This window comes from Panthera uncia (genome assembly GCF_023721935.1).
Source record: "Panthera uncia isolate 11264 chromosome B3 unlocalized genomic scaffold, Puncia_PCG_1.0 HiC_scaffold_1, whole genome shotgun sequence".
Lineage (NCBI taxonomy): Eukaryota > Metazoa > Chordata > Mammalia > Carnivora > Felidae > Panthera > Panthera uncia.
In genome coordinates this window covers 13177272-13204687 of record NW_026057582.1, presented here as the reverse complement: position 1 = coordinate 13204687, position 27416 = coordinate 13177272, and the positions used below count along the sequence as shown (strand labels likewise).

Sequence of the window (27416 nt, the reverse complement as noted above, 5' to 3'; positions counted from 1 at the left end):
GTAATTTTCTGAGGAACCTCCACACTGTTTTCCAGAGTGGCTGCACCAATTTGCATTCCCACCAACAGTGCAAGAGGGTTCCCGTTTCTCCACATCCTCTCCAGAATCTATAGTCTCCTGATTTGTTCATTTTGGCCACTCTGACTGGCGTGAGGTGATATCTGAGTGTGGTTTTGATTTGTATTTCCCTGATGAGGAGCGACGTTGAGCATCTTTTCATGTGCCTGTTGGCCATCCGGATGTCTTCTTTAGAGAATGTCTATTCATGTTTTCTGCCCATTTCTTCACTGGGTTATTTGTTTTTCGGGTGTGGAGTTTGGTGAGCTCTTTATAGATTTTGGATACTAGCCCTTTGTCCGATATGTCATTTGCAAATATCTTTTCCCATTCTGTTGGTTGCCTTTTAGTTTTGTTGGTTGTTTCCTTTGCTGTGCAGAAGCTTTTTATCTTCATAAGGTCCCAGTAATTCATTTTTGCTTTTAATTCCCTTGCCTTTGGGGATGTGTCGAGTAAGAGATTGCTACGGCTGAGGTCAGAGAGGTCTTTTCCTGCTCTCTCCTCTAGGGTTTTGATGGTTTCCTGTCTCACATTCAGGTCCTTTATCCATTTTGAGTTTATTTTTGTGAACGGTGTGAGAAAGTGGTCTAGTTTCAACCTTCTGCATGTTACTGTCCAGTTCTCCCAGCACCATTTGTTAAAGAGACTGTCTTTTTTCCATTGGATGTTCTTTCCTGATTTGTCAAAGATTAGTTGGCCATACTTTTGTGGGTCTAGTTCTGGGGTTTCTATTCTATTCCATTGGTCTATGTGTCTGTTTTTGTGCCAATACCATGCTGTCTTGATGATTACAGCTTTGTAGTAGAGGCTAAAGTCTGGGATTGTGATGCCTCCTGCTTTGGTCTTCTTCTTCAAAATTACTTTGGCTATTCGGGGCCTGTTGTGGTTCCATATGAATTTTAGGGTTGCTTGTTCTAGTTTCGAGAAGAATGCGGGTGCAATTTTGATTGGGATTGCATTGAATGTGTAGATAGCTTTGGGTAGTATTGACATTTTGACAATATTTATTCTTCCAATCCATGAGCAGGGAATGTCTTTCCATTTCTTTATATCTTCTTCAATTACCTTCATAAGCTTTCTATAGTTTTCAGCATACAGATCTTTTACATCTTTGGTTAGATTTATCCCTAGGTATTTTATGCTTCTTGGTGCAATTGTGAACGGGATCAGTTTCTTTATTTGTCTTTCTGCTATCTTTCTAATGTCCTGGTGGGTGTACTAAATGATCAACGTTACCAACCAGGTGCAAGACTAGTTATTTTAAGACAACATGTGACATCATCACAAGCCACAAAGCATCAAAGGAAAAAAGAAAACGCATCCAGGTAACTCATTAGACAAGGAAATACTCTCAGATGATCACGTCTATTCCAGAGACCAAATAATAGCTTAAATGTGATCCAAAAGTTTATGTCACCTTCGCCGTTATAATTCCATTCCAGTTCTTGGAGCAACACGTGAAATTCTTCTCAGTTAAGATTTTTGCAGATTTTAAATATTTTATATTTTCACAACTGTCTTACTTCTTTCAAAGTCTACGTCGTCGTCTTAAACTGTTGACAACAGCCTAACAACTTCGATTTAAAATTGTTTTTTCAAGTAAAATATTTTACAAGATTCACGTTTTGCTTCTAAGTTATTTCGTTGCCCCACCAAGCCCTTGGAGAGCGACTCCGTCAGGGAGGGATTTGGCTCCTCTCGGCTTCCGTAGCGTCACTAGGCAACTTCCGCTTCAGTCGGCCGCCTTGGCAGATGCATATCCGGTAGCGGCGGTTCAAGCGGCCGGAGCAAGATGGTGAGTGACTAAGGGTTTCGGCCGGTGGTGGCGGTGCGACGGGGTCGAAGCGACCCGAGACGAGAGGGCGAGGCGGCTCCCCGAGGCACTCGGCCCGCCCGCCTTCCTGCCCGCCGGCCCGCTCTCCTCGGGGGTCGGGGGCTCCCGGAGACAGTGCTCAGGTCCGCCGGGGCCGACCAGCGGGCCCGGACCGGGTTCCTGGGGCCCCTGGCGCGCAGGGTCCCCCGGGAGGGCTGCTAGTGGGGCGGCGGAGCGGGTCAGGGCGCCCGGCTTCGCTCCTCCGTCGCCCGGGGCCCCGCTGACCGGCGCGGGGAGTTCCGGCGGGAGCCTCCCTGAGCACCTGGGACCAGTGCTTTCTGAGCCGCTCAGGTGAAGGGCTGCGCGACCGCCGAAGAGGGAGGGATTCGTTCCGGCCGAGGAGGAGAGAGCGCGGCGGTGGACGACCGCGGGGAGTGGGGGCACTTGGGGAAGGCATTCAAGACTGACGTCTTTGTGACTGGTGCACCTCGGAGGGGAGGCTCCCGCTAGCAGTTGTTCGTTAGTTCAGTAGGCAGGTGTTTATTGAGCACCTGCAACTTTTCTTTTGGCCAAGTTCTGCTCTAAGCGGTGAGGGCACAAGAAGTGAGCGTGATTGGCGAAGTCTCTGCCTTCATGGAGCTTACATTGTAGACAAGGCGAACACACACACACACACACACACACACACACACACACATCGAAAAGCAGACTTGCAATATGATGGCAGGGAACGGGAGAGAGAGATGGGTGAGTGGCCAGTGCTATATGGTTGTTTATAGAAAGGGATGGGATGGCTATTTTACATAGGGTGTTAGCAAAGGCCCCTCTGAGGAGGTGAGATTTGAGCAGGGGTCTAAACAAAATGAGAGTAGCCTATGCAGACATCTGAGGGGAAGGGGCTCCAGGCAGAAGGAATAGGTAAGCGCAAAGGGCCTGAGATGGCAGTGTGTTTAGCCTGTATCCTGAACATCAAGAACGCAGACCACATAGTCTTCTAGGTCTTATAAGGACTTCGGGGGTAATGTTCTAAGCATGTGCTAGGTACTTCTCCAGCATTATTCTCCTTGTCACTGTCATTGTTATTGAAGTAGAGCTGCTGGCACAGTTAAATTAGTTTCAGGTGGACAACCCAGTGATTGGACGAGTCTGTTCTCTGCTGTGCTCTCACTGTAGCTGCCATCTGTCCCTTTACAGTGCAGTGCTATCCCAGTGCCACTGTCTGTATATTTATGTGCTTTATGTGCCGTACCTTTTACCTTTTATCCCCGGGATTTATACCTTTTATAACTGGAAGCCTGTGCCTTCCATTCCCCATCACCCACTGTCCCTTTCCTCTGGCAGCCACCAGTTCTCTGTGTTTATGGATCTGTTTCTGCTTTGTTTTTTGATGCCACGTACAAGTGAAATCGTGTTGTATTTGTCTTTCTCTGTCTGACGTCCTTTAACTTAACACCCTCTGGGTCCGTTAATGTCACAGATGGAAAGTTTTTTTTTTTTTTTTTAATGGCTGAGTAATGTCCATTGTGTTTGTGTGCATTTACACGCCACACCATCTTTATCCATTCGTTTACTGATGGACCCTTAGCTTGCTTCCATATCTTGGCTACTGTAAATAATGCTGCAATAAACATAGGGTTATATTCCAGCATTTTCTTCTTATCCTTACAGTAATTATTATCATCTTCACTTTACCAAGGAGGAAACAGAGACACATTAAGTGGCTGTGCTATTACACAAACCCTGCCAGTCTCTGCTAGAGGCCATCTAGTAAGATATTGGTGTCCAATAGACCTTCGTGATTCCTGGCTACATCTCTGACAAGCTTTGTGATAATAGGCAAGTCACTTACCATCTCTGGGCCTTGGTTTCCGTACCTGTAAACCAGGGGTTATGATTGTGCCAACTTCATAGAGTCTGTAAGAAGTAAACTAGATGATACCCTGAGAATGCACAGTTTGGCATAGAGTAAGGGCTTGAAATGGGTATATTTGTTATTGTTATTTGAGACTGAGAAACATCTTGTAAGATGCCCCAGAAATGAAGAGGTTTATGACCTGTACAGGAAGATGCCCTCCTGTGGGGCCAGACTTGCGGGATCACGAGTGGTAGATGAACCTGGGAAAGGTTAGCTGCAGCCAGTTTGGCAGGGGCCACGTCTGCCACTCTAGAGTTTGGACATTACACCATAAATGCTGGGGAGCAGCTGAAGGTTTTTGAGGAAAATTAAAGGATCAGCTCCTTGTTTTACAAAGGAATAGCTGGATTGGTGAGGGGAGAAAATGCTGTGGGAATGTGAGTCGAGGTCAGAGTTCTGGATAAAAACAGAGATGGGTTAAATGAGAGTGAAGAACTGAACCAGATAGATTTATTTCAGAGCCCAGATTTTGTAACCAGGCTGGTAATTAAAATCCTGACCCTAATGTTTCTCGTTCACTGGTGATATTGTATTGCTGAGGAGTTACTGTGAGTCATGCACATGCTGAGTGGTTTATGTGCCTTACCTCATCTTCAGTAAGGGGAGCTAGAATCATCCCCACTTTCTGGTTAAGAATGCTGAGGCTCAGGGAGGTGACCTGCGTGATGGAGTTTAAAGCTAGATGCATCTGATTCCATAGCCCATTGTCTTAGGCTCATCGCAGTTCCTCGTCTAAAAAGTGGGAATGATAAACCCTACCTTGAAGGGTGGTGTGGAATTAATGAAGTAGTAAAGGAAAATGTCTGGTACAGACTTAGGCACATAGTAAGCACCCCACAAACATTAGCTGCCCCAGCCAACAGCACATTTCTTTAGGAGGTGTAAGTAAGTAAGTATTAAAGGCCTGTACTTTGGACAGCCTACTGCGGTATAACTAACTCTGTGAACCACAGTTTTTCAGAGCCTGCAATTACCTTCTTCAGAATAAAGCACAGAATTTTAAGAATCCTGCAGGTGGGGAACTGTATTTGACCCTAACTCTTCTAGGTAACAATGATACATTGTTCTGTCTTGATAATTAAACTGGTGGTGTATTAATTTAGAGGTGCTTACGTGGAAGTGATTTGAGGGGACTGCGGGCTCCTCTATTCAAGTAAGTTCACTATTGTTTAAAATGCCACCAGCTTTGAGATACTGTTCTTTATTAAGCCATCCCTTGTAGCCGAGGGGTCTGTTTTAAAATCCCCAAGTCCCACGAGTGTATTAATACACTTGAGTTCTTGATACCTTAGGGTGATTTAGCTTTTCAGGTTGGGAAGAAAGACCTGCCTGAGAGCCCCAGGCTTTAGAGATGGGAAGTATATAAGTTGCTTTTGAAAGGAGAGTCTCCTGGGTCTTGGTGTGATCTTAGTAAGGAGTAAACGATTGATAAACGATTGTTAAATAGGTAAAATGACTTAGCTTTGATGACCTAATTTCATGAAATATACTCACTCAAGTAGTTTTATATTAAAGAATGTCAAGCTCTACTTTCCCCTCAAAAAAGGGGTGGTCTTAGAATCCCAGCCTCATTATGATACATCAGTTTCTTAGTAGACTTGTCCTTGATTTAAGATGCAAACAGTTGCAGGGTAGGGCACACCATTGATCCACTAACAGCTTTTCAGGAAGAAAAGAAATTTCTACGATGCTAAATGTACATGTTGACTGCAAGGTACATCTTAAGTCCAGAATTGTTAAATGGTGTCATGGAATCATGGGAAAATAAGGATGTTCTTTTGAAGTGATCACATTCTGAATTTATACCTCTGATTTCTTTTTTCAGGGTCAAAGTCAGAGTGGTGGTCATGGCCCTGGAGGTGGCAAGAAGGATGACAAGGTAAATAAGCCAGATGTGTCTGTGATGTGAGTAAACATATCTTGTGCAACATATCTTGGCTGTCAGCTGAGAAGTTCTTTGGGGACTCGTGAGTGTCAAAATGCAAAATAAGTAATCCTGCAGTTTTTTAACCAGCCTGGCCTCACATACAGTATCCGTTTCATGTTGTAGAAGATTATTGACCTGTCAAGTAAGTAATTATGAATTAATGATTTTTATTTTTTAATTTTCATTTTAGAGAGAGAGGGGGGGTGAGTGGGAGGAGAGGGGAGGTGAGGGGGGGGAGAGTGAGAGAGAGAGAGAGAGAGAGAGAGAGAACACGAGAATGAGAATCTTAAGCAGGCTCCACACTCAGTACAGAGCCTGACACAGGACTTGATCCCACGACACTGGGATCATGATCTGAGCCGAAATCAAGAGTCAGATGCTCAAATGACTGAGCCACCCAGGTGCCCTGAACTAATGATTTTTTTTTTAATTTATTTTGAGAGGGAGTGTGGTTGTAGGACAGGCAGAGAGAAAGGGAGATAGAATCCCAGGCAGGCTTCGCACCAGCAGCATAGAGCGTGACACAGGCCTCAAACCCGCAAACTGTGAGATCGTGACCTGAGCCGATACCAAGAGTGGAATGCTTGTTTAACCAACTGAACCACTCAGGCCCCCCACCCTGAATTAATGATTTTTAAATGTGTAAAATAACACTACAGAGTGTTGAAATAAATTGCCAGTAAATTAGTGTTTAATATCCTCAGATGTGAAGAAGAATTGTCTCATTATTTCAGCTCAAACTTTTGGTATATAATTCTGAATTCTGACCTCTAGTCCTTATTGAATAGTCTATCATTGTGTATTGTAAAAAGAAAGATCAAGAGGTGTCAGTTAAGCGTCTGACTCTTGATTTCAGCTCGGGTCATGATCTCACAGTCCGTGAGATTGAACCCCACATCAGGCTCCGCCCTGACAGTAGAGAGCCTGCTTGGGGTTCTCTCTCTCTCCCTCTCTCTCTCCCTCTCTCTCTCTCTCTCTCTCTGCCTCTGATACGGATTCACTCAAAATAAATAAACTTTTAAAAATAAAAAAATAAAAAGATCAGTTACATTCACCAATTGCAGAAGTGTAAACCTAGCTTTATTTGTAAAAGGAGTTTTTAATAGCATTCTGAAAGATAAGGAAAATTACAGCCCCGAGAAATAGATGATGGCCTTACAGAAGTTTGTGTTTTGATATGATCTGTGTGGTTTTTGTTTTTTCCTGCTGTTCTAAAAATTCAAGGACAAGAAAAAGAAGTACGAACCTCCTGTACCAACCAGAGTAGGGAAAAAGAAGAAGAAAACAAAGGGACCAGATGCCGCCAGCAAGCTGCCACTGGGTAATGGTTCCTCCCTGCTGTGTCGGTTCCATGAGAGCCGTCTGTGTGTGTAGCGTAGAGGTCGGAATGTGGAGTCAGGAAACGGGGTGGCTGCAGCTCTGCTCGCGGGTGTGGCCCTCCTCTGGGCTGCGGTAAAAGCTGTGTTTTGGTGTTAGCGGCGTGCAGACGGCATACAACCATGTCTCACTTAAACAGCCAGCTCCTCTGAGGTATGAAGAGTGTAGTTTGAGATTAGAAAAGTCAGATTGAGCTTGAATAACTTAGAAAACACGCTTATTCCCCGAAGAAATGGAACGCCACTGTGTTGGAATGTCCATCTTGGGATTCCTGAACACCAGCTGTTTCAGTGGCTTCATACTGAACATAGACTGAGATTCAGATCAGGTGACCTGACCCAGCCCACCTCTGTCCTCAGCCCGTCACTCCCCTTGCTGTCGTTCACACGGCCCTGCCTTGTGTTCTTTGACTCTTATCCACATTAGGGCTTTTGCCGTTTGCTTAAAAACGTTCTTCCCCCCTCTCCTTCCCATGGCTGCCTTCTTCTCATCACTTCGTCTTACATAACCCTCCCATCCCCATCTAAACAAGTCTCTTCCTGCTTAGATGAAATAATTTCAATAAATGTTGGTTGGTTAAGAAGGAAAGGAATCTGACAATTTGAAAAAATGAATAATGAGTCAATATGGTATCGGTAAAGTCTAGGTCCTCCGATTGCCAGAAGAGCATAGGAAGTCAGGTCACATGGGTCATTACTGTATGGTAAGGTGATGTCTGAGTTCTGTGGGAAGAGGATGAAGTATTTAACATAAATGGCTGGCATATTTTATTTGCTGTTGAGGGAAAATGAAATTAGATCCCTTTTTGCCAGATGTAGTACAGACGTGAAAATAAGTAAATGAACAAAAATTCAGGAATATATTTAACCTCAGGGAAGGAGAGACATTTTGAAGAAACCTAGGAACCACAAAAGAAAAGATTGGCATTTTTGTCTATATATGCTAAGATTCCTGTGCAGCAGGGGACTTCAAGCCAGAAGAACGCAGAAGAGTGTGGAAAAAATGTTTGCCGCCTATGTTAATACCACTGATATCTCACGGTCCTCCTACAAGTGGATGCTTTTGTTCTAGCTAGCATGCAGCATGTATTCTGACTGAACAGCACTTGTAGCTATTTTTATTAGCACCTATGGGGAATAAAACACCGAAGCAAACTATCTTTTGGGTCCTTGAGTTCTCTTTTTCTTATATATAAAGACAGTTCACTTAGTGTATGTCATTTTGTATTAGCTGTCTGGTCATGGAACTCGTCCCGTTTTTACCTGCTTGCTTAGAACTGCCAAAGTCTCTCTTCCCTTTGCATTTAGGCACCTGCTTATTAGCTTATTTAAGTCTTAACCTTTTTTTCTTATGGGTGGACTTAATTCATTGCGAACGTCAAGCTCCACATACAGTAAAACTTTTTTAATTACAGTGACACCTCACACTCAGTGCCGCTTAAAATTACTGAAGTTAGAGAGAATTAAAGACTATCTTCTCATGGAGGAAGAATTCATTAGAAATCAGGAACAAATGAAGCCTTTAGAAGAAAAGCAAGAGGTAAACGGAGAAATTACTGTAACTTTGATTTTACAAATTGACGGTTTTAGTTATTAAATAGAATTCAGTGAATAAGTGAAATTCAAGCAGTTGACCTGTGCAGGCTCTTACGAATCATAAATTAGCTGCTTTTAAAGCACCACCTGCTTTGTAAACGTAGTAAAATCTAGTAACTCTAGTAAAACTGTCAGCATTGTCTACTTTTTAGGTCTAACCCGCTTTTCCTTCATGGCATACTCTTACATAGGAGGAGAGATCAAAGGTGGATGATCTGAGGGGGACCCCGATGTCGGTAGGAACGTTGGAAGAGATCATTGATGACAATCACGCCATCGTGTCCACGTCTGTGGGCTCAGAACACTACGTCAGCATTCTCTCCTTTGTAGACAAGGACCTGCTGGAGCCAGGCTGTTCGGTCCTGCTCAACCACAAGGCAAGTTGCCGGTCTCGAAGCCCCTAATTAGGGATGCTTCCTCCTTCCTCTCGGATCCGCCCATTCGTGCCGTTCTGGTGATTGGCATTGCACTGTTGTAAATGGATTGTGCAAACCTCACGTCCCTGCAGTAAAACTTAACGTTCTCTGTAGGTACATGCCGTCATAGGGGTGCTCATGGATGACACGGATCCCTTGGTCACGGTGATGAAAGTAGAAAAGGCCCCCCAGGAAACCTATGCTGATATTGGGGGGTTGGACAACCAAATCCAGGAAATTAAGGTAGGTCTAGGCACCGGCTCTGGGTTTTTAGACTTCAGATTTCTTACCGCTGCCTCATTTAGGGTGCTTAGAGTTATTTTGCATATTTTGTTTTTTCTGTACTGATCAAGCAGTAACAGAGCTTGCCAGTGTGCTCTTTTGTAGTTGTTAATACCGAGTTAGGTAATGGAAATAAATTGGGTGATTGTTGCTTCAGCAGCTGCAGCTTAATCCTTTTTATATGCAGTGTTTATTGTGTGTGTGAATATATAATGTTTCCATCTGTGTTAACTTCAGCTGTGGCCATCTGGAAACCTCCAGTGATGTGGGGACAGTGTGAGTCGGGGGAAGTGCAGTGGTCATTCAGGTTGGCTGTGGGCCAGCCACCTGCACGGCGTCTCGTCTATAGGGAGGTCATGCACAGCTGTCCCCGGTCTCCACCCGGCACCTCTCAGACAGCTCGATCTCTAGCCAGCGTGTCTGTCGGTGTAACAGCAATCAGAAAATCATCCCAGCTCCTGTCTGTAGTTTAAATGGAAAGGGTGTATTTTCACTTGAAGTTCTTTTGCTCAGGAAGAGCTTATTAAATGTTGCTCAAGGCTTAAATGTTGCTTCTGGAAAGTTAGAGGGAAATTGGGAGCAATAGGCAGGGGGCGGCAGCTCAGGCGGGACAGATGTCCTCTTCAATGTGTCCTTGCTGCTAGATGAAGTCACCCACAGTGTCTCTAACAGTAGTAAGTGAGGTTTTAGCTTATTTTTGATGAAAGTGAGCTATATTCTTGACGCCGGTTAATGGATCTGATAATTTTAGTAGGAAAGCGTTTTATTTTTACCAGTGTTTGTTTTCTCTAGGAATCCGTGGAGCTTCCTCTCACTCATCCTGAATATTATGAAGAGATGGGTATAAAGCCCCCAAAAGGGGTCATTCTCTATGGACCACCTGGCACAGGTACGTATGCTCTGTGTTTGACACTCTCTGGGCACTCAGCTGATCTCCTGAGCTGCAGTATTAGCTTGTTATAATTAATTCTTGAGTAAGGATGCCACAATTCCTTAGTTTAAAACAAAGTTTTCTAAGCGGCATTTTGGACGTTTTTGGAATAAATACGGAAACATACCTATTACACAAAAGTATATTTATCTGTATAGTAGATGCTTAGAAACTGAATTATCTTAGACTTGAAATTGTAGACTTAACAGACTTAACGTGTTAAAAACAGTAGTAGGAATTGCAACAAAAAACGAACACCAGTAGGCAGCCCCCACCCCAAATGCCTGCTCAGTGTGAATGCATTTACAGCTTCTTAGAACTCCTCTTGTATACCTCATTTATATGCTGTAAAACATAAGGCTTTCAAGTATTCATAATTCAAGATTAGTGTGAGTCTATTAAATATACTTTATAAGACAGGAAATAAACCAGGATGCTCAACCTTGGCTGTACACTAGGATCACCCTGGAGCTTTAAAAAATACCAATATTTGGTCCCATCCCTGAAAATCCCGATCTGCATCTGGAGTGTGTAGCCAGACATCAGAACCATGGTGGAGAACCGCTGATTTAAAACCTATTCTGTGCTGTTCAGATTAGGTTCATTCTCTGGTCCATTGGTACTGAATGAATATAATATTGAACACATAGATGAAGATAAAAATACATATATTTGGTTCACCGTGCGACTAGTTGACCTGAGTAAGTTGTACAGTCCAGGACTTAGCAGTACATCGCTGTGTAAATTCCAGAGGAAGCACAGTTATTTGAGTGAATTGAAACCACGTTCCCAGGAGGATCCTGAGAGGACTGGGGACTGCCCACAGTGGAGGGACTGGGAGACAAGTGGAGACGAGCTCCGGAGGCATGGAGCTTCTGCAGCCTGTCCTCTCACAGCCCAGGAAATCAAGTGTCAGAGAGGCCAGTGACTACTAGCCCAAGGCCGCGGTCGCTCTGGGAGTGAGCTGGCGACAGGGCTGAGGCTGGAAGAGAGGCCTCCTTTGGTGCATGTGCACTGCTGGGGACCGATCTGAGGAGCTGGGGTGAAGTACAGGGTGGTGGGCCTGCCAGGAGGAGGAAGAAGCCGGTTCGGTGAGCCCTCTGGCTACTGCAGTGCCACAGCAGCTGGCCTTGGCCGCTTCTGGACTGAAAGATGCCACCCACTTAGGTCCTTTTTGTCTTCTGTTCAGCAGCCTTAGTCGGTTCTCTTGGGGAATCTCCGCACTTTAAGCCTTCACACCCAGCCCTCTGTCTGTCTCACCACAAGGATGTCGTGGCCACATCTTGTAGTAAAGCTTAGCGCCTCGTCCTTCTTCCCACTTGAACTAAGTCTTCTGTGTTACTCCCCGGCAGCCTCCTCCCCTTCCCCTGCGGGCCTAAGGTTGGTCCTTTACCAGCCCTGCTCTAACTGCCACCGTGTCCTGATGCTCCTGCTTGGCCCTGTGCCCCTGTCCTCACTCACCGTCAAAGGGGCCAAGGTCTTCCAGCCCTAAAGTTCACAAAATGGCTGCCAGATCTCTTGGTTTTGACCTGAAATAGAAATCTCAAGGAACGGGGCAGGACTGGAAATGTTTGAGATCTTCCCTGAGATTGGTGAGAGGAAGTTCCTCACAAGGACACAACAGAGGCTGAGAAAAGTCTGAAGAGCTATCATTTGTGGGTTTCAGTGGGAGCTGGCCCCGTCTCAGCTGAGCCTCGGGGAAGCCCAGCCAGCACAGCCACGACTCCTCGGGTGGCCCCGGGGGCTGCAGGCCTGGTGCTAAAGAGTGTTTCCTTAGGTCAGACCTAGGGTTCTCAGGCCGTTTTTCCATCACTGATTGTTTCACAGAGTAGAGTTTGGATCTCAAACCCTGGTGGCATGCGTTGGGTTAATAACTTGCAATTTCTATGCAAGTTCGAATAACCCAGTAAAGTGTATTTTCTGACACTATGATGATGACTTTAGGAAGGTGGTTAAAAATAATCAGAACGTTCTGAATTTCCTCTTATCTGCCTTGGAGAACATAATGTCAAGACACTGGAATGGTGGCATGCCTTTTCATCGGAGGGATCTGCCCGTTTTTTATGCCCGTTTTAGGTGGTAGTGACAGGGTTTTCAAGTTAAGACAGCACTTGAGGGTTTTTTCACTTTGTCTTTCTTTTTCTAACCTAAAATAGGTAAAACCTTATTAGCCAAAGCAGTAGCAAACCAAACCTCAGCCACTTTCCTAAGAGTGGTTGGCTCTGAACTTATTCAGAAGTACCTAGGTGATGGGCCCAAACTCGTTCGGGAGTTATTTCGAGTTGCAGAAGAACACGCACCATCCATCGTGTTTATTGATGAAATTGATGCCATTGGAACAAAAAGGTACATTTTTCTCTTTGTGTCATTTAGAGGTAAAGACCTTGTAGCTCTTGTCTGAGAATGATCACGGAGCACTGCCTGTGTGGCCAGCACATGGGTTTGCCTTGGCTCCTACTGTATGTGGCTGTGGATGCTTTAGGCTCTGCTCCGGGGTGCCAGGTGACAACCACCTGGGAGTCGTGACCGTCTGGAGATTAGTGTGCAGCCATGCCTTGAGTTTCCACTCTGAGCCAGGCATCATCTGCACTCTGGGGACACAGCCATTGTCACAAGGCTTTCCAGGAGCTCATAGTTGGGTCAGGGGCTCAGATACCGAACGTGCAATCTGAATTAATGATGCCATCTCAGGCACGAAAACATCTACAGTTTAAGTAAGATTATGTGGTGGTTGGGAGGCTGTGCTGATTTTGTTGCTAGAATTGAGGGCATCAGAGGTGTTTTTATAATTCCCCTTCAGCAGGAGATCAGTTCGGTTTTCATCCCTTCTCTTCTTTTTCAAAGATACGATTCAAATTCTGGTGGTGAAAGAGAAATCCAGCGAACAATGTTGGAACTGTTGAACCAGTTGGATGGATTTGATTCAAGGGGTGACGTGAAAGTTATCATGGCCACAAACCGAATAGAAACTTTGGATCCAGCACTTATCAGACCAGGTCAGATTTGCTTTTGTCCCATCACGGAGGATGAGTGTGTTTCTATGTGTTCGTGTTTAAGTGCACTTTCAGGGGATTTAAAAATGATACACATCAAGGCAAATACATTACTGAAGTGTAGAATAACTTCCCAAAAGCTGCGTTCCACTGAGGTAATGGCTAAGAACATGATGTAGTAGGTGTAGTGTGGCCCTTTCCATCGCAGTCTTAAGTTGTGACCGTTTCTCTTTCCCGTAATGAATATTCTTTTTTCTGAAGAAATAGCTCCTATGGTAGCTCCAGTTAATTTCGCATTCGGGTAGCACCAAAAGCAGCAGTGGCTAGTTTGTGTGTTTCTGAAGGTACCAGAGGAGAGAGGATTTCTTTTAAACGGGATGATTTCACACGTGGATATTTACAAAGAGCAGTGTTCACTTTTCAAGATTTGGACCCTTCCCACAAGGGAAGTTTCCCTCTGAAACTGCAGGTGTGAGGAGACAGGCTCCCCGAGCCACAGCAGAGCCTGGGGGGAGCCACAGGGGTGTGACTGGAAACCTTTTATACCCGCAGGCCGCATTGACAGGAAAATTGAGTTCCCCCTGCCCGATGAAAAGACCAAGAGGCGCATCTTTCAGATCCACACGAGCAGGATGACGCTGGCCGATGATGTGACCCTGGACGACTTGATCATGGCTAAAGATGACCTCTCTGGGGCCGACATCAAGGTGAGAACCTGGGCTGGACTGTACCTCTTAGTTGTGTGTGTGTGAGGACGTTTCTTCCCAGACGACCAGAATTAGGGCGAGGCTCGGCAGCACTGAGTGTGGGTCCAGCCTGCTTTGTATGTGAGGACCTGGGTTTCTGTCAGGTAGGGGTAAGTGCCACAGTCAGGTAGGGACGGCGTGTGTGGGGCCTTTTCACGCTGGTGCCTGCACTGAACTGCGTATCGTTGGCATCTGTAGAACTAGGTTAGTGTCTTTGTCGGTAACTTCAATTCAAAGAGAGTTTTTAAATTTTGCACCAACTTTGTATTTGGGGAAATTTGAAGTCTTCAGAAAAGTTGCAACAATAGTAAATGCCCACATACCCATCACCTCAGTTCACCAAGTGTTACCGTTTTACCTCTTTGCTTTGTCTTTTTGTTCACTTTCTTTTTTGCTGCACCATTTGAAATATCCTGAGGGTCATAACCAGATAGAAACTTAGTGCTGAGATTGTGGTTTTATCACATCATGTTGCGTGGGTTGTTTTACTTTTGGCAAGTGTTGCGAGACAATAAATGCAGTAAATGGGGAGATTTCCATTTAGCCAGAACGCATGCTGTCTCCTCAGTGTAGGTAGATGAACTGGACGTGTGCTCTGTTGCCGCGAAGTTTCCTGGTGTAACGGGAGCTGTGGCCCAGAACGTGGCTCCCTGTAACGACAGTGGGGCGTTGGTAGAGCTTCCCTCCCAAGCCACTCCGCCGGGTAGACCCCGAGCCAGTCCTCCTCCTCAAAGCCACCTCAGATCCCCTGAGAAAATCATTAGAAGGCTTCAGACATTCACAAGATCTCATCTTTTCCCAAATGGTTGAGGCAGTTTTAGTGTGGGCGTCTTACACCTTATTTCAAAGTAGCTCTCTGAATCATTAGAACACAAAGTATTTCATTTTCTGAACATACTGTTTTCTCACAGGCGATCTGTACAGAAGCTGGTCTGATGGCCTTGAGAGAACGCAGAATGAAAGTAACAAATGAAGACTTCAAAAAATCGAAAGAAAACGTTCTTTATAAAAAACAAGAAGGCACCCCTGAAGGGCTCTACTTGTAGTGACCACATCTGCCTTCAAGGAAACGGTCGGGGTGTCCCGACTCCTCGGAGGGATGAGGCTGGGAAGCCGCCCAGAGGAACACACGTTCCTGTTGATCCTTCTTAGCAAAACCTCCCGTGTCCCTTTTTGAGCGCAGTGTGTTGGGTGCCTGCCAGGCTGCCTTCATGTGTTGGCCACATGCAGTGTTCTCCCCCCAATAAAGTGAGCACCTCCTCAGTTCGTCCCGTTTCTGGAGCCTCCACGCCAGCCGCTCAGCAGCCGGTCCGGCATTAGGTGGACCGAGGCGTTAGGGAGGCTTCTGGGCGACGGCCAGGAGTGTAGACCTGAACGCCTCCTGCCCTGCTCTCCTCCCCAGAGCCGGCGGCAGGGCTGGACAACAGCAGCCGCAAAGCCAGCGTTCTCTGCTGTTTAAGCAACAGGGGTCAACTCTGTGGTTCTGGCTTCAGAAGGAAACTCCGCTTTCCCTTCTGGAAGGTCTGTGGAGCATGAGGGTTCTAGCATTCTTGGGGCAGGAAGGTATTGGCGTTACTAAGCAAGGTTCCCAACAGGAATCTGCCCTGCCTGCTCGTTCTTAGGTTCAGAAACCTCATCCCCCTCAAGGGTTCTCAAAACCTGTTAGAGCTCCCCCTTACCTTTCTTCATCCATTTCCGGCACTTCTCCCCTCTCTGAACAGTTCAGTCTTGAAGCCGCGAAGGAAGCGGGGCAGATCGAGGCAAGCATCCACTTGGCTGGCCAGCCACCTTCCTCGGGTGCCCTGACCCGCCGCCCTTCTCCCCCACCAGTGTCCGCTGGTTTCTAGGCAAGATTCTCTTCCATGACACGGGCTTCTCTGGATGAGATGCCAAAGAAATACAACTTCAGCCATTCTAGAGAGCACGATAGAGTCAGCAACTCAGCAACTGTCCGTGTTTCTCTTAGAGCAGGACCTCAGGGAAGATAGAGCAATTTCCTCCTAGCTCAGTGTCCTTAATAATGACTGCAAGGGCGTGTCCTTTTCAGAAGAAAGTGGTCTGAATGTGGATATTTACGTTTCATTCCATTCATACCCTCAGAAATCACAACAAGAATGTGGCCTGGCAGGTCTGGGTCTGGGCCTCTGTGTCACAGCCCCCAGGCAGGGGTCCTTTGGGCAGCGCCCCCACACTTGGTGCACCTAAGTCCCCAGGGGGTCCTGTTCAAGTGCAGGCCCTGACTCAGAAGGGCTGAGGTGGGCCCGGAGGCTGCATCTCTAACAAGCCCCCAGGTGATGCTCCTGGTCCACAGAAGGGAGGTGGCATCAAGAGCCTAGCAAATAATGAGAAACTTAAAACAGGAGCGAGGCCAGAACACCAAGTTTTAAACGGCTCTTAAGGGCAAAAGCTGCTCTCCTGCTCACCAGCTGCGGGGAGAGGTCCGAGTGCTCAGAAACCAGACCTTTCCTACCACGACGGCAGGACCACCAAGGATGCCAGTGGGGAACGTTCACGGCCGGGCAGAGGAGTGGAACAGACCTCCCGCACGCCAGCCACGACGGGTTTAGTTTTCACTTGGCAGGATTCTCCCCTACGTACACACATTCACAGATACAACATGTAAACTATGGTTCTGTGTCCTTTACACATCCAAACAATGTGCAAGAGGTAAAAGACTGATAACCCAGACCCAAATTACTAAGAATTAAACTTGAAAAGCGGAGGTCTCGTGACACATGCTCACACGCATGCGTCCCCGTCCTGCGCATCCCGGCTCCGGTGGGGGGGTTGGGGGGGGGGGGCAGGCGAGAGGCCCGGAAGGCAGGGCCCGTTCCCTCCTGGTCTAGTCCTCCAGCAGAAGCGCCAGCTCCTCGACGGGCAGGCGCACCCGGAGCTCCTTCTCCGTCATCAGGTCCAGGACCTCCTGCATCTCTTCGGGGAAGTGCTCCACAGCGTCCAGGTACAGCACCTAGGGCCAGGGGTCCAGCGCTAGCCAGCTGCCCCCACGCCGCCCCCCACAGCCTGCGCTCCCCTTCGGCCTCACCGGGCAGGACGCCCAACTCACAGAAGTGGGGTGGAAGGGGTGAACTCCAGCAAAGCCTTCTCTTCCCGAAGTGGGGTCAGGACTAGGTGGACATCTCTGTCCCCGTGTTTGACACCTCCTGACCGGGCTTGGGGACACAGACCCCAATGCTTTCAGCATCTGGGCTGAGCTTTGGGCAAATGACGGACCCCCTTGCCCACAGCAACGCGCAAGGAAAGGAAACAATCGCCCATCAGCTGAGGCTCCACGGGGGACAGCTGCACCATGAAAGGGTCTGGCATGGGCCCTGTCCACAAGGACACGGGAGAGGGGCGGGCACTGAGGCTTGGCGGGAAGGTCCCTGGGAATGTGCAGATCTCGGGGGCTCTGGAACTTACCTTCGCCCAGGGACAATTCTGAAGTGCTTTGTAGAACACGCCTTTGCTCCTTTCTTTGTTTCCTAAGGAAACCTGAGGCAGGGGGCAAATCACAGAAATGATTACTTGAAGCAGAGTGTCTAGGGCTACAGAAACTACCCTGTACTAATCCACCTGGGGGCTCGGCTGCAGTGGGCCAGCCCGTGGGGAAGGGCTGGTACCGCCACCATAGCATGTGTTCCGTGACCCGCAGCACCAGGACGGGACAAGCACAGAACTGTAGAGGACACGGCTGGTGGAGGAGCAGAGGGCAGGGGTGTGGTGCTCGGGTGGATCTGGGATTCCGACGGTCTCTCCGGAGGCTTACGTACTCAGCACCAGCGCGGTGAACCAAAGAGGCTCTCGTACATGCTGGCCTCTCAATATGTTCTAACTTCTGCTAGCGGTCAATGGGAAAGAAGAAATGGCAGCAGAGGGTAGAATGCAATCCGGTGACCACCGGCTTGGGTGCCACTGCTCCCTTTTCTGTTAGTAAGACTGACTTCATCGAGCCCACGGCACCAGCGGATGGCTTTATACACTCTAGTTTCTTTCCCAATTGTGCAGGTACATGATCTAAACACCCGAAGAATCTTGAAAGTGATGGCAATTTCGGGGCGCCTGGCTGGCTAAGTCGATGGCATGTGCGTCTCTTGACCTTGGGGCTGTGAGTTTGAGCACCATGTTGGGAGTAGAGTTCACTTAAAAATTGTTTAAAAAAGAACGAGGGGTGGTGCCTGGGTGGCTCAGTTGGTTAAGTGTCTGACTTCAGCTCAGGTCATGATCTCCCACAGTTTGTGAATTCAAGTCCTACGTCAGGCTCTGCATGCTCAATACAGAGCCTGCTTGGGATTCTCTATCCCTCCCCAACTTGTGCTCCCTCACTCTCTCCAAATAAACAGATAAACTTAAAAAAAAAAAAAAATTAAAAAAAAAAAAAGAACAAACTGTAATTTTAGCCAAAACAACAAGGTTCAGTGGGAAAGCGCTGGTTACTGTGTAGGGAGAACAGCACATTTGGAAGGGCCCCCCAAACAGGTTTTAACCTAAGTCCAAACCTCAGTGGGAAGAGTTAACTGTTTCCCCAATTCCTTTCTTCTCCCATACTCGCCACGGCCAACAACAAACTGTAATTCTTTCCATCGTTCTCCCAAAGAAAATAAGGGAGTAAATCCGCACGTGCGCACACGCATCCGGAAAGGCACAAAGACACAACCAGCCAAAGCACCAGCCCTCCCTATGGAGTCGGCTCCCTTCGGCCTCTCCCTGCACACACGGCCTGCACCCCAGCATTCTGGCCCTATTCTGATTTTTCTCCCGGGTTATCAGAGCCCTGGGAACCGTCCCGGATGCCTCAGGAGCTGTGAGAAGTCCTGCTCTAACTCGGCTCTAACTCCCCCTCAGTCCAGTGCTAACCTTTCCAGAAGGAGAAATCCCCCAAGGGCCCCCATTCTTTTCTCCCAAGTCAACAAGTTTTTTTGTCCAAAATCCGAATCTGGCTCATGGAAGATCTTTGTAAAAAATACACCCGGTCCACCTCGCACCACCCATCTCTACCGACCAAGACGGGAGACGTTAGAACTGGCAAACGCGTGAGCCATCGCTTCTCACGCTTCAAGGTCTTTCACCTGCTGACCAAGGGTCGCGTGGTAACGGCGCTGGAAATGTTAGGGAGCGTCTCCTCTCCTTCGGCTGAGTGGCTCCTGTGGCTCCACCCACGGGAGCAGAGATGCGCCTGGAACCCGTTCTGACCTCTGCCTTGGCCGCCACCACGAGTGCGCCGTGAACACCACACCAGCACCTGGACTTCTGGAGGTTTCCACGTCACACACGGGTGTCAAAATACCGAATCTGAGCTCTGGGGTTTTTTAAATGTCACAAAAACACACAAACTTTTGCGGTAGTTCATCTTGATGCTGACTTCCGCCCACAAGGAAGTGCCTATTTGTCCCCGGTGGGCCAGGAGGCGGCTGTCCCGGGATCACGCGTCCTCCCTGCCGCTCGGGCCTTTCAGAGGTCGGGGGGAGAGGGGGGCACACCCACATGAATTCTGAAATTTGCGAAGACGGGGGGAGGCCCAGAGCTCTCCTAATCCGTAACTTACTTGCTCTTTACACCCGACTCTGTCCTATGTCAAGTGGAAAAGTCCACAAACTTTGTCTTAAGTTACCCAGTGGAAACAGAGATAAGGAAGATCACTCCTGGCTTCTGAAAGCTACGACGTTCGTTACAGATCACTTGGTTTAGTAGCCTTCAGCTCAAACACTGAAGTGGCCCAGAAGCCTAGGTTTCTAAACCGCCATGCAACGTGGCAGTAGACGTGTTGTGGCAAGTGAGGCCCGTTCTGAGGCCAGGTCCCGAACCAAAGGCAAAGTTGACTCACAGACGCTTGAGGCCCAGGACCCACCCAGCAGCCCCCACACGCACAGCAGCAAAATTAAAGGGCACTGCACCATGTTCAATCACCACGGTACTTTTCAGTGAGACAAAGCTTCTCTGGAGAGGTCGTTGTAAAAGCGACATTCTAGGGTGAATCTTACCTTTAACGACAGAACAGAATCAGGATCTGGGAACTCTTATGCACAGATGGCAAAGAACTAAGGTCTCTTTCCAAAGCTCAGACCACTTCCAAGTTGCTGATCAACAAAGTCAACTCCAAGAGATCCACAACCCGAGACCTCTTCCCCAGTCCTGAGACACCGGACGTTAGTCACCGGGGTTCCCGCGAGGATTAAGCGAGGCCACGGAGGCGTGAGGGCAAAAGCAAGCCCCTGCCAGCCTTGCCAGGAGGTGGCGACCGGACGCCTCTACCTTCCCACTTGTGACGAAGCAAAGCTCGGCATAAAAACAAAAACTCTAGGGGCGCCTGGGTGGCTCAGTCGGTTAAGCGGCCGACTTCAGCTCAGGTCATGATCTCGCGGTCCGTGAGTTCGAGCCCCGCCTCGGGCTCTGTGCTGACAGCTCAGAGCCTGGAGCCTGTTTCAGATTCTGTGTCTCCCTCTCTCTGACCCTCCCCCGTTCATGCTCCGTCTCTCTCTGTCTCAAAAATAAATAAACGTTAAAAAAAATTTTTTAAAAAACAAACAAACAAACAAAAACGCTACATATTTTCTTACCAAAAAATTCAGGTACATCCTCCACAGTAAGGGGCACTGGCTGCCGTTGTCGCTCCGCAACGCATTTTCAAACAGGGCTCTGATGCGATGTGTCAAGCCGGTCTCGGGAATTGTGGCGTGGACCTCTCTACCATCTACCCTGCAAGACACAGGCTCACGTGACTCCGAGGCCACTTCTCGCACCCACGGCGCCACAGGAAGAAGAGGTACGTTAGTGATGGCAGACATCAGCATCGGCAGGACCAGAGTGTGTCAGGGATGGTGCTGTCCCAGGTTTGGGGGCGCTAGGGGTGCAGAGTACAGACGTGATGTGGCCCCTCCGAGGCCAGAGGAAGGCAGCGTCCAGGGTTGTGTGTTTTCTACACCAGAGTCTGCCTAGACGTCACCCGCAAACTCCTTGCTCTCTGTTTTCCAAAGAAAGCCTACCCTCTGATCAGCGGAATGCAAATTCTACCTTATGAGGAGGAAAGTCCTTTCCATTTAAGGAAAATAGAGTGACTAAAATCCCAACGGAAGAAATAAAAAACGAAGTGAAACACTGTTCAGAGGCAACTCTGAGTAGCCAGCTTCTACGAGGTCAGGGTGAAGCGACAGCAAAGATCTGGAAGGAACAATAATGCCTAAGCTAAGGTGTCCCCAAGACCACCGCCCGACCTTCAGACACAAACACTGTTTCAAGAGGTAACAGTTAAGCCTGATACTATTACCATCTGGAACAACAACAGAGACTGGTAATTCTTTCCGGCTCCCTCTGGGCTCAGCACTCACCTCAGCGGCCCCTCCGAGCAGCCCTAAGAGGCAGGCTCTCAACTGTTCCCACGTTACAAAAGGGGAGCCCGTTAGAGGTGACTGGACTTGCCCAAGGCCACACGGCTGGTAAGTGGAGGAATTGGGATCTGAATCCAGAGTCCTACTCCAGGCCCGGGCTCTTGGTCCATGTGCTCTTAGCACAGCTCCTCGGACAGCCGAAAGCCTGACCGTCACCGCCCACACGCCATAAGCAAGGTTCAGGATCCCAAAAAGCACGGCCTAGGGAGGCAGCCACGAAGGCCCCTAATGAAAGCTGTGGCCACTCGCAAGGCTCTTATTCCTCTTTCCACAGGTCATCCGCCATCACCCGGAACATCCACGGCGGGCGCTCCAGCACCGGCCCATACTCACTTCCGGATCCCTGGGGCCCAGCAGGGCAGTGGGGACCCGGCAGGCGTGCCCCAAAGGTCTGTGGACACACGAACAAGATGTCTGTACTCACCTCTGAACACTCTCCACCAGTCTCTTCCTCATTTTCTCGGCCTCGATCGCAAACAACCAAGGCTCCAAGAGTTTGGTAGACCTGGTGACCGCGTCGAAAAATCTTCTGGTCTCACTGGCTGCGTGGGACCTGCTCTGAATCTGCACGTACGCCCGCCAAAGCACCTGGTTGCCTGGGTACAACCTTAACGCCTCGGAGAGAGCCTGGCGCAGAGGAGCCAGGGGGTAAAGGCTGACTTTCGTGTGGAACCTGAGCAGGCTCGTGTGCATCAGCGTCACGGCCTCCAGCGCGCCGTGGGGGCCCTGGGCGCGGGCACCGTCCTCCGGGCCGGAGCCCCCTGGGGGAACAGAGCCCTTCAGTTTTGCGAGCACCTGCTCGTACACCCGCACGGCCGCATCGATCCCTACGGTCAAGTACTGAAAGAGCATGAAGCATTTCACCAGGCTAGTCAGGCGGTCGAAGGAGTCGCTGGGAGCCGGAGCGGACACACAGCTGTCGCCCAAACAGTCCTGCAGCGCGTGTTCGTACGCCTTCCGAGCTTTCAAGATGTGAACGGCCAGCGCCTGCCCGGAGTAGGGCCCGCAGGGCCCCTGCTCCGTCAGCCTGGTCAGTACGTGAACGGCTCGCGCCGTGGCGGCCCCTCTCGGGTCCGGCAACAGCTCCGCCTCCAGCCCGGCGTAGAGGAGGCCGAGCTCACACAGCTCACGGTCCCTCAGGTCTCTGCCCCCCGCCATGCTGAGCGCCGTATCGAACACCTTCCTGGCGTCCTCGGTGTTGCCAAGCAGCCACTCCAGATGTGCGTACTGCTTCCAGAGGCAGAAACTGTTGCGGTTTTCTGGCTCCTTCAGGAGATTTTTGGCTAGTTTCTTGCAGTTCTTTCCCTGTGACTTTAGCCTCTTCTTGTTTTTAGTGTGCAGACACCAAATGACCTAGAAGTAAAAAGAAAAGGACTCCCGAGTGCCCTGGAATTTTACGGCAACCCCTCTGTACCGTCAATGTTAGAAAGCCACACAGGTGTCGACACTTCCCGCCTTTCTCACGTGTTTGGTAAACCCTGAGGCTCTCTGAGCTGGGAAGCAATTCAGGATTGTACCGAGGCCACAGGCGCCCCCACACGACTGCATCCAAACCTCTATAAACAAGGCTCGTACACCCCGAGTAGTCTCCTCCCGTGAGAGGTGGCCACCACATCTTATCAGACACATACAACCTGGTGTGTGGATCGGTAGCTCAGATCCTGTCAGAACTGTGTCAGAACTGTGGGTGTTAAGATTCACTACTGACTGGTGACCGGCAGAGGGCAGAAGAGCTCACCCTAGACAAATTTCTAGCAAACGGATATGAGGAGCAGGGTCAAGTAGCTTATTCTATCTATTTTAATAAACCCCGAAATCCTCTAACCCCCGCTTACGCTTAGGCCTGGCTGTTCACACTAACTGCTCCTATAATCCCAGACATCTGACAGCAGAAGTGCGAACACAAACGGCCCCAGTCACTGGCAAGCTGCACCCCTCTTCCTCCTGCCCCCCACCCCCCGCGGCCCCTCAGCAGGGGCAGCCACACACCAGGAGCCTCTGGGGTCCCCGAACAAGGAGGTGGTGTGGCCCAGTGCTCCGAGGAACACCAAGAGCCCCGTGATCATGTACGAAGCCCCCACGTGGGGTGGAGGAGGCCAGAGTTACCTTCTCGATCTCGTACCGTAACCAAGAGAAGCAGAGCTGAGACCTCTCCCGGCCTGAAAACAAAGGCATCACAAGGTGAAAGATGTTGCGGATGAACTCCTCGCCCTCTCGATTGTGACCCCGGGTCCAGCGCCGGCGGCCCAGTGGGTCTGAGCAGCCAACACAGCTGACACCGGAAGAGGAAAGGTTGAGAAAAGTCAGTGGCATTTCGTCACAAAGCCCGTCATCGAAGATGCTGTTCTCATCCACGGCCAGGTAGAGGCAGGAGGCTGGAGGGCTGAGGCCAGAAGGCACGCCCAGGAACTGCAGAAAGGCCGCAACCAGCTGAAACTGAAGATCCTGGCTGGAAAGACGGATCATAGACTGGGCAATGTCATCAAACAGCACCTGCAAGAGAGACAAGATGAAGGGGCCTGCTCGGGAGCTCGGTTTGTCTACTGTGACAAACAGGGCTTCATGACTTTCCCCACAGCTCTTTTTACGTGGATGTGCTAATGACTCGATATCATTCAAATTAAATTTTAAACGGACAAGAGCTAGGTTTCCTGAAAGATACAAAAAAGTCAGAGGCCTCACAGGGCTCCAGAGAGCTGGAGGGAACTGTTGGCAGGCTTACGCCAAAACCTTCCAAAGGAGCCTAATGGATTCACAGAAAATCTGGAATCATACTCACTTCTGAAAGCACACATATCTGCTTTTGTGGTTACTCTAAGTTAACGACAGTTAACACTGTTTATTAAGATAGAAAATAATCTTATTATTTGGTGATTTCCTTGTACAAAATTGTTTTCGGAAATGAAAAATATGCCCAAAAGGAGATAAAAAGTAGCAAGGCAGGAAGGAAAGGCAGCAGCCATGGACCACGAGGTAAGAGCAACTGGAAGAGAGAATGCTAACTGCAAATGTCCACAAATGATTTCATGCAGTAACTTGAAAAGGTAAGGCCACGGAGACCAGCCTTTGTGTGAGGGCGCTGCTGACCTGCTTGGTCCCTGTGGTTCTCAGCAAAGAGGAAACCAAAGCACGAGCATAATAAAACTGGACGCCCTGGGGTTCTACTCGTCAGAACCGTCAGTTAATCAGAAAGCTGTTCTACTCCAGGCTCTGACTGGAGGAAAAGCTAAGGGACAAGGAACGGCTCACAGCAGCAGTTTGGTCCAGAGACGAACTTCCAGAAAATGGCTGGAATTCTGAGCCTTGAGAATGAACTTCTGGAAGGGTGACCCTGAGCGCCATAAAACCCAAACACCAAGACCCTACTCCTCCCGATACAATCAGCTTCAGCCGGAAAAGGGACTCGCCTGGCGATGGGCCATTCACCAAACATCCGAGAGTGGAGTGGAGGTTTCCCTGAAGTCAGCCCCTCCTTCCTGCGCAGAGCTCCCCACTTTCCTGATCCTAACTGCAGTCCGGCCACCCCATTCGTCACACCCCAAACATTCCAGGCACCCATGCTGACTCCTCTGCCTGGAGCAGATGTGGCTTCAAATATTCACTCACCATCCAGGAACATTAGCTGAGCACTCACCCCAAGAAAAGCACCGTCCACGCACTGTGACCCGGCAGCAGGCAAAAATCCCCACCCTCAAGGCAGGTAGGTTGTGAGGGTCACAGACCACAAACCAGGCCGAAGCCAACAAGCCTCGCCACTGCAAACACCCCCCAGGTCTGCACCTAGAACATGCTGTGAGCCACGCAGTATAGTTGGTGTCTTACGAAACTGGGTCAGTTTCAGGTCTCAAAATAGAATCTCTTCCTTTAATGTAAAATCGTCAGAGCTGCTGGTCACTAGACGCAGCGCAGCACAGACCAAGGCATTCGATGATAGTAAGTGAGATAACGTGAGACGTAAGTCAAGGACTCGGTAAGTCAAGACGTAAGCCGGGACTCGGTAAATGCTACTTCCCTCCCCAGCAAGACAAGCGGTACACTGATTGTCCCGACACGGCCTCTCCATCCAGGTCCTCTTGTCTTCTGGAATCAAACCTATCTGCTGTACCTCTGAGGATCCCAGAGTGCTGCGGGGAAAGTGGACACGGTTAAAGAATCTAGGACGGCGATACCACGTTTTAAAACCCTGAGTCCTCAGGCTTCTGTGTGAAAAAGTAACTGAATAACCTGGAAGACAGTCTCCGGGGAAGCCTGCCCTCCTTACCTGGGGACAGGAACTACCTGGTCAAGTTCCTCCAAGCTCCCACGTCACCAGTGGCCCAGGAGGTTCCCACAGACAGAAACAGGAGCAAAAGCTAACATCTCCCAAGCCAGGCGCGTGCTCAGACAGTGAGCTCAGCAAGCTTCTTTCAGGTGACCAGACCCCAGGGGAACGGGGAGAAGGCAGAGACCCCAAGGCCGGCCTCCCTCCTGGGCCGGGGGACCTGCCTGTCTCTCTGGATCCTCACAGTCTTCCTCGGTTTGCTTCTTGGTCTTATCAGGGCGCCACGGCCGCCAGTGCCTCTGGTCTCGGGACCGCTCGGTGGCAAGCCAGATCTGCCACCTGGGCAGACTCTTCTCTCTTATTTCCTGGTCCTCATCTTCTGGCTCATCATCATCATCATCTAGACAAGAACGGGACTTTTAGCCCCCCTCACCAGCCACGGACACCCAACCGCTCTGCTACGCCAGCTGCTGTGGGGGGCCCTGGAATGCCATGATGAGTAAGACCCAGGCCCAGCCTTCTGGGACACTCAGGGACTCAGAGGCACCGAGGGACTCTGCTATCATCCATCAAATCCCCAAAACTCCCTGGAAGATTAGCCAATGAAATCAGATGATTTTTAGTGCTATCATAGCAATTAAAATGGGAATACGCACATTATAGAACAGCACTGCCCAAGAGGACTTTCTGTGATAATGACATAATATGTACCCATGTGTCTAATATGGTAGCAACCAGCCACGTGACTTACTGGGCCCCTGAAATGTAGCTGATACCAGAACTAAATTTTTTATTTCATTTTAATTAAAATGGCCACATGTGGGGGCACCTGGGTGGCTCAGTCGGTTATGTGTCTGGAACCGTCTGGCTCTTGGTTTCGGTTCAGGTCATGATCTCACGGTTCATGGGTTTGAGCCCCACATCGGGCTCTGCCGCTGACAGCGTGGAACCTGCCTGGGATTCTCCCTTTCCCCACTCTCTCTCTCTCTCTGCCCCTTCCCTGCTCGCTCGCTCTCTCTCAGAATAAATAAAATGGTCACGTGTGGCTAGTGCCTACGTATTTGGACAACACAGTTCTAGAACGCTAAATGATATTTAATGACAGCCCTGGTTCAGCCTTTCTAAAGCCACCAGAATTTTCAGCCAGTGGCCTTATGACTACAACCGGTGTCCACTTCTCAAAAAAAGGTAATTCAAGATTATCCTGTACTTTCATTTTGTTTCCTAATCCTGAACATGCAGAATGGAAGAGGAGAAAAGTTCAGTATTTAAAAATAAACAAACAGGATATATACATTGGTACAGCCACGCAGAAAACAGTTGGCAGTTTCTTATAAAACTAGACACGCACTTATTCAAAGACCTGGCAACTACAATCTTTGGTGCTGATCCCAGAAAAATGAAAATCTACGTACACACTAACACCTGCACACTAACACCCACGGCAGCTTTATCCACAGTGGCCAAGCCCTGCAAACGCTCCAAATGTCCCGCAGTAGTAGGTGAAACGAGCTGATTCGTCTACACCTACTATTCACAGTAAATGTGAATACACTATGGACGCGTGCAACAATTCAGACGGATCTCAGGAGAATGATGCTAGGTGAAAAAAAAAGTCAATCTTAAGAAGTCACACAGAACACAAATGTTGGTGAGGATGTGAAGAAACTGGAACCCTTGTGCACAGGTTGGGGAGAACAGAAGATGGTGCAGTGCTCTGG

The 27416-nt window shown here is 49.0% G+C and overlaps 2 protein-coding genes across 3 annotated transcripts in view; one reads left to right on the top strand and one right to left on the bottom strand.

Moving 5' to 3' along the window:
* The first annotated feature begins 1772 nt into the window (after nt 1–1772).
* Nucleotides 1773–15315, top strand: PSMC1 (proteasome 26S subunit, ATPase 1). The gene is made up of 11 exons (XM_049612330.1): nt 1773–1852; nt 5611–5664; nt 6937–7033; nt 8504–8628; nt 8876–9061; nt 9215–9343; nt 10175–10271; nt 12470–12659; nt 13158–13309; nt 13859–14013; nt 14964–15315. The coding sequence occupies exons 1-11, from the start codon at nt 1850–1852 to the stop codon at nt 15096–15098; spliced, it is 1323 nt and encodes a 440-aa protein (XP_049468287.1). The 5' UTR covers nt 1773–1849; the 3' UTR covers nt 15099–15315.
* Nucleotides 6691–27416, bottom strand: part of NRDE2 (NRDE-2, necessary for RNA interference, domain containing) — a 56320-nt gene continuing 35594 nt past the window's right edge. The window contains exons 9-16 of one of the 2 annotated variants that reach the window (XM_049612329.1): nt 25920–26095; nt 23541–23927; nt 21859–22787; nt 20607–20745; nt 17473–17544; nt 16796–17020; nt 15732–15929; nt 6691–14702 (exon numbers count right to left, since the gene is read on the bottom strand). In XM_049612329.1, coding sequence (XP_049468286.1) covers nt 16895–17020; nt 17473–17544; nt 20607–20745; nt 21859–22787; nt 23541–23927; nt 25920–26095 — 1829 coding nt within the window. In that variant the 3' untranslated portion in view covers nt 6691–14702; nt 15732–15929; nt 16796–16894. Of the gene's footprint in view, nt 14703–15731; nt 17021–17472; nt 17545–20606; nt 20746–21858; nt 22788–23540; nt 23928–25919; nt 26096–27416 lie in introns of both variants that reach the window. The other variant, XM_049612328.1, reaches the window with a different exon arrangement.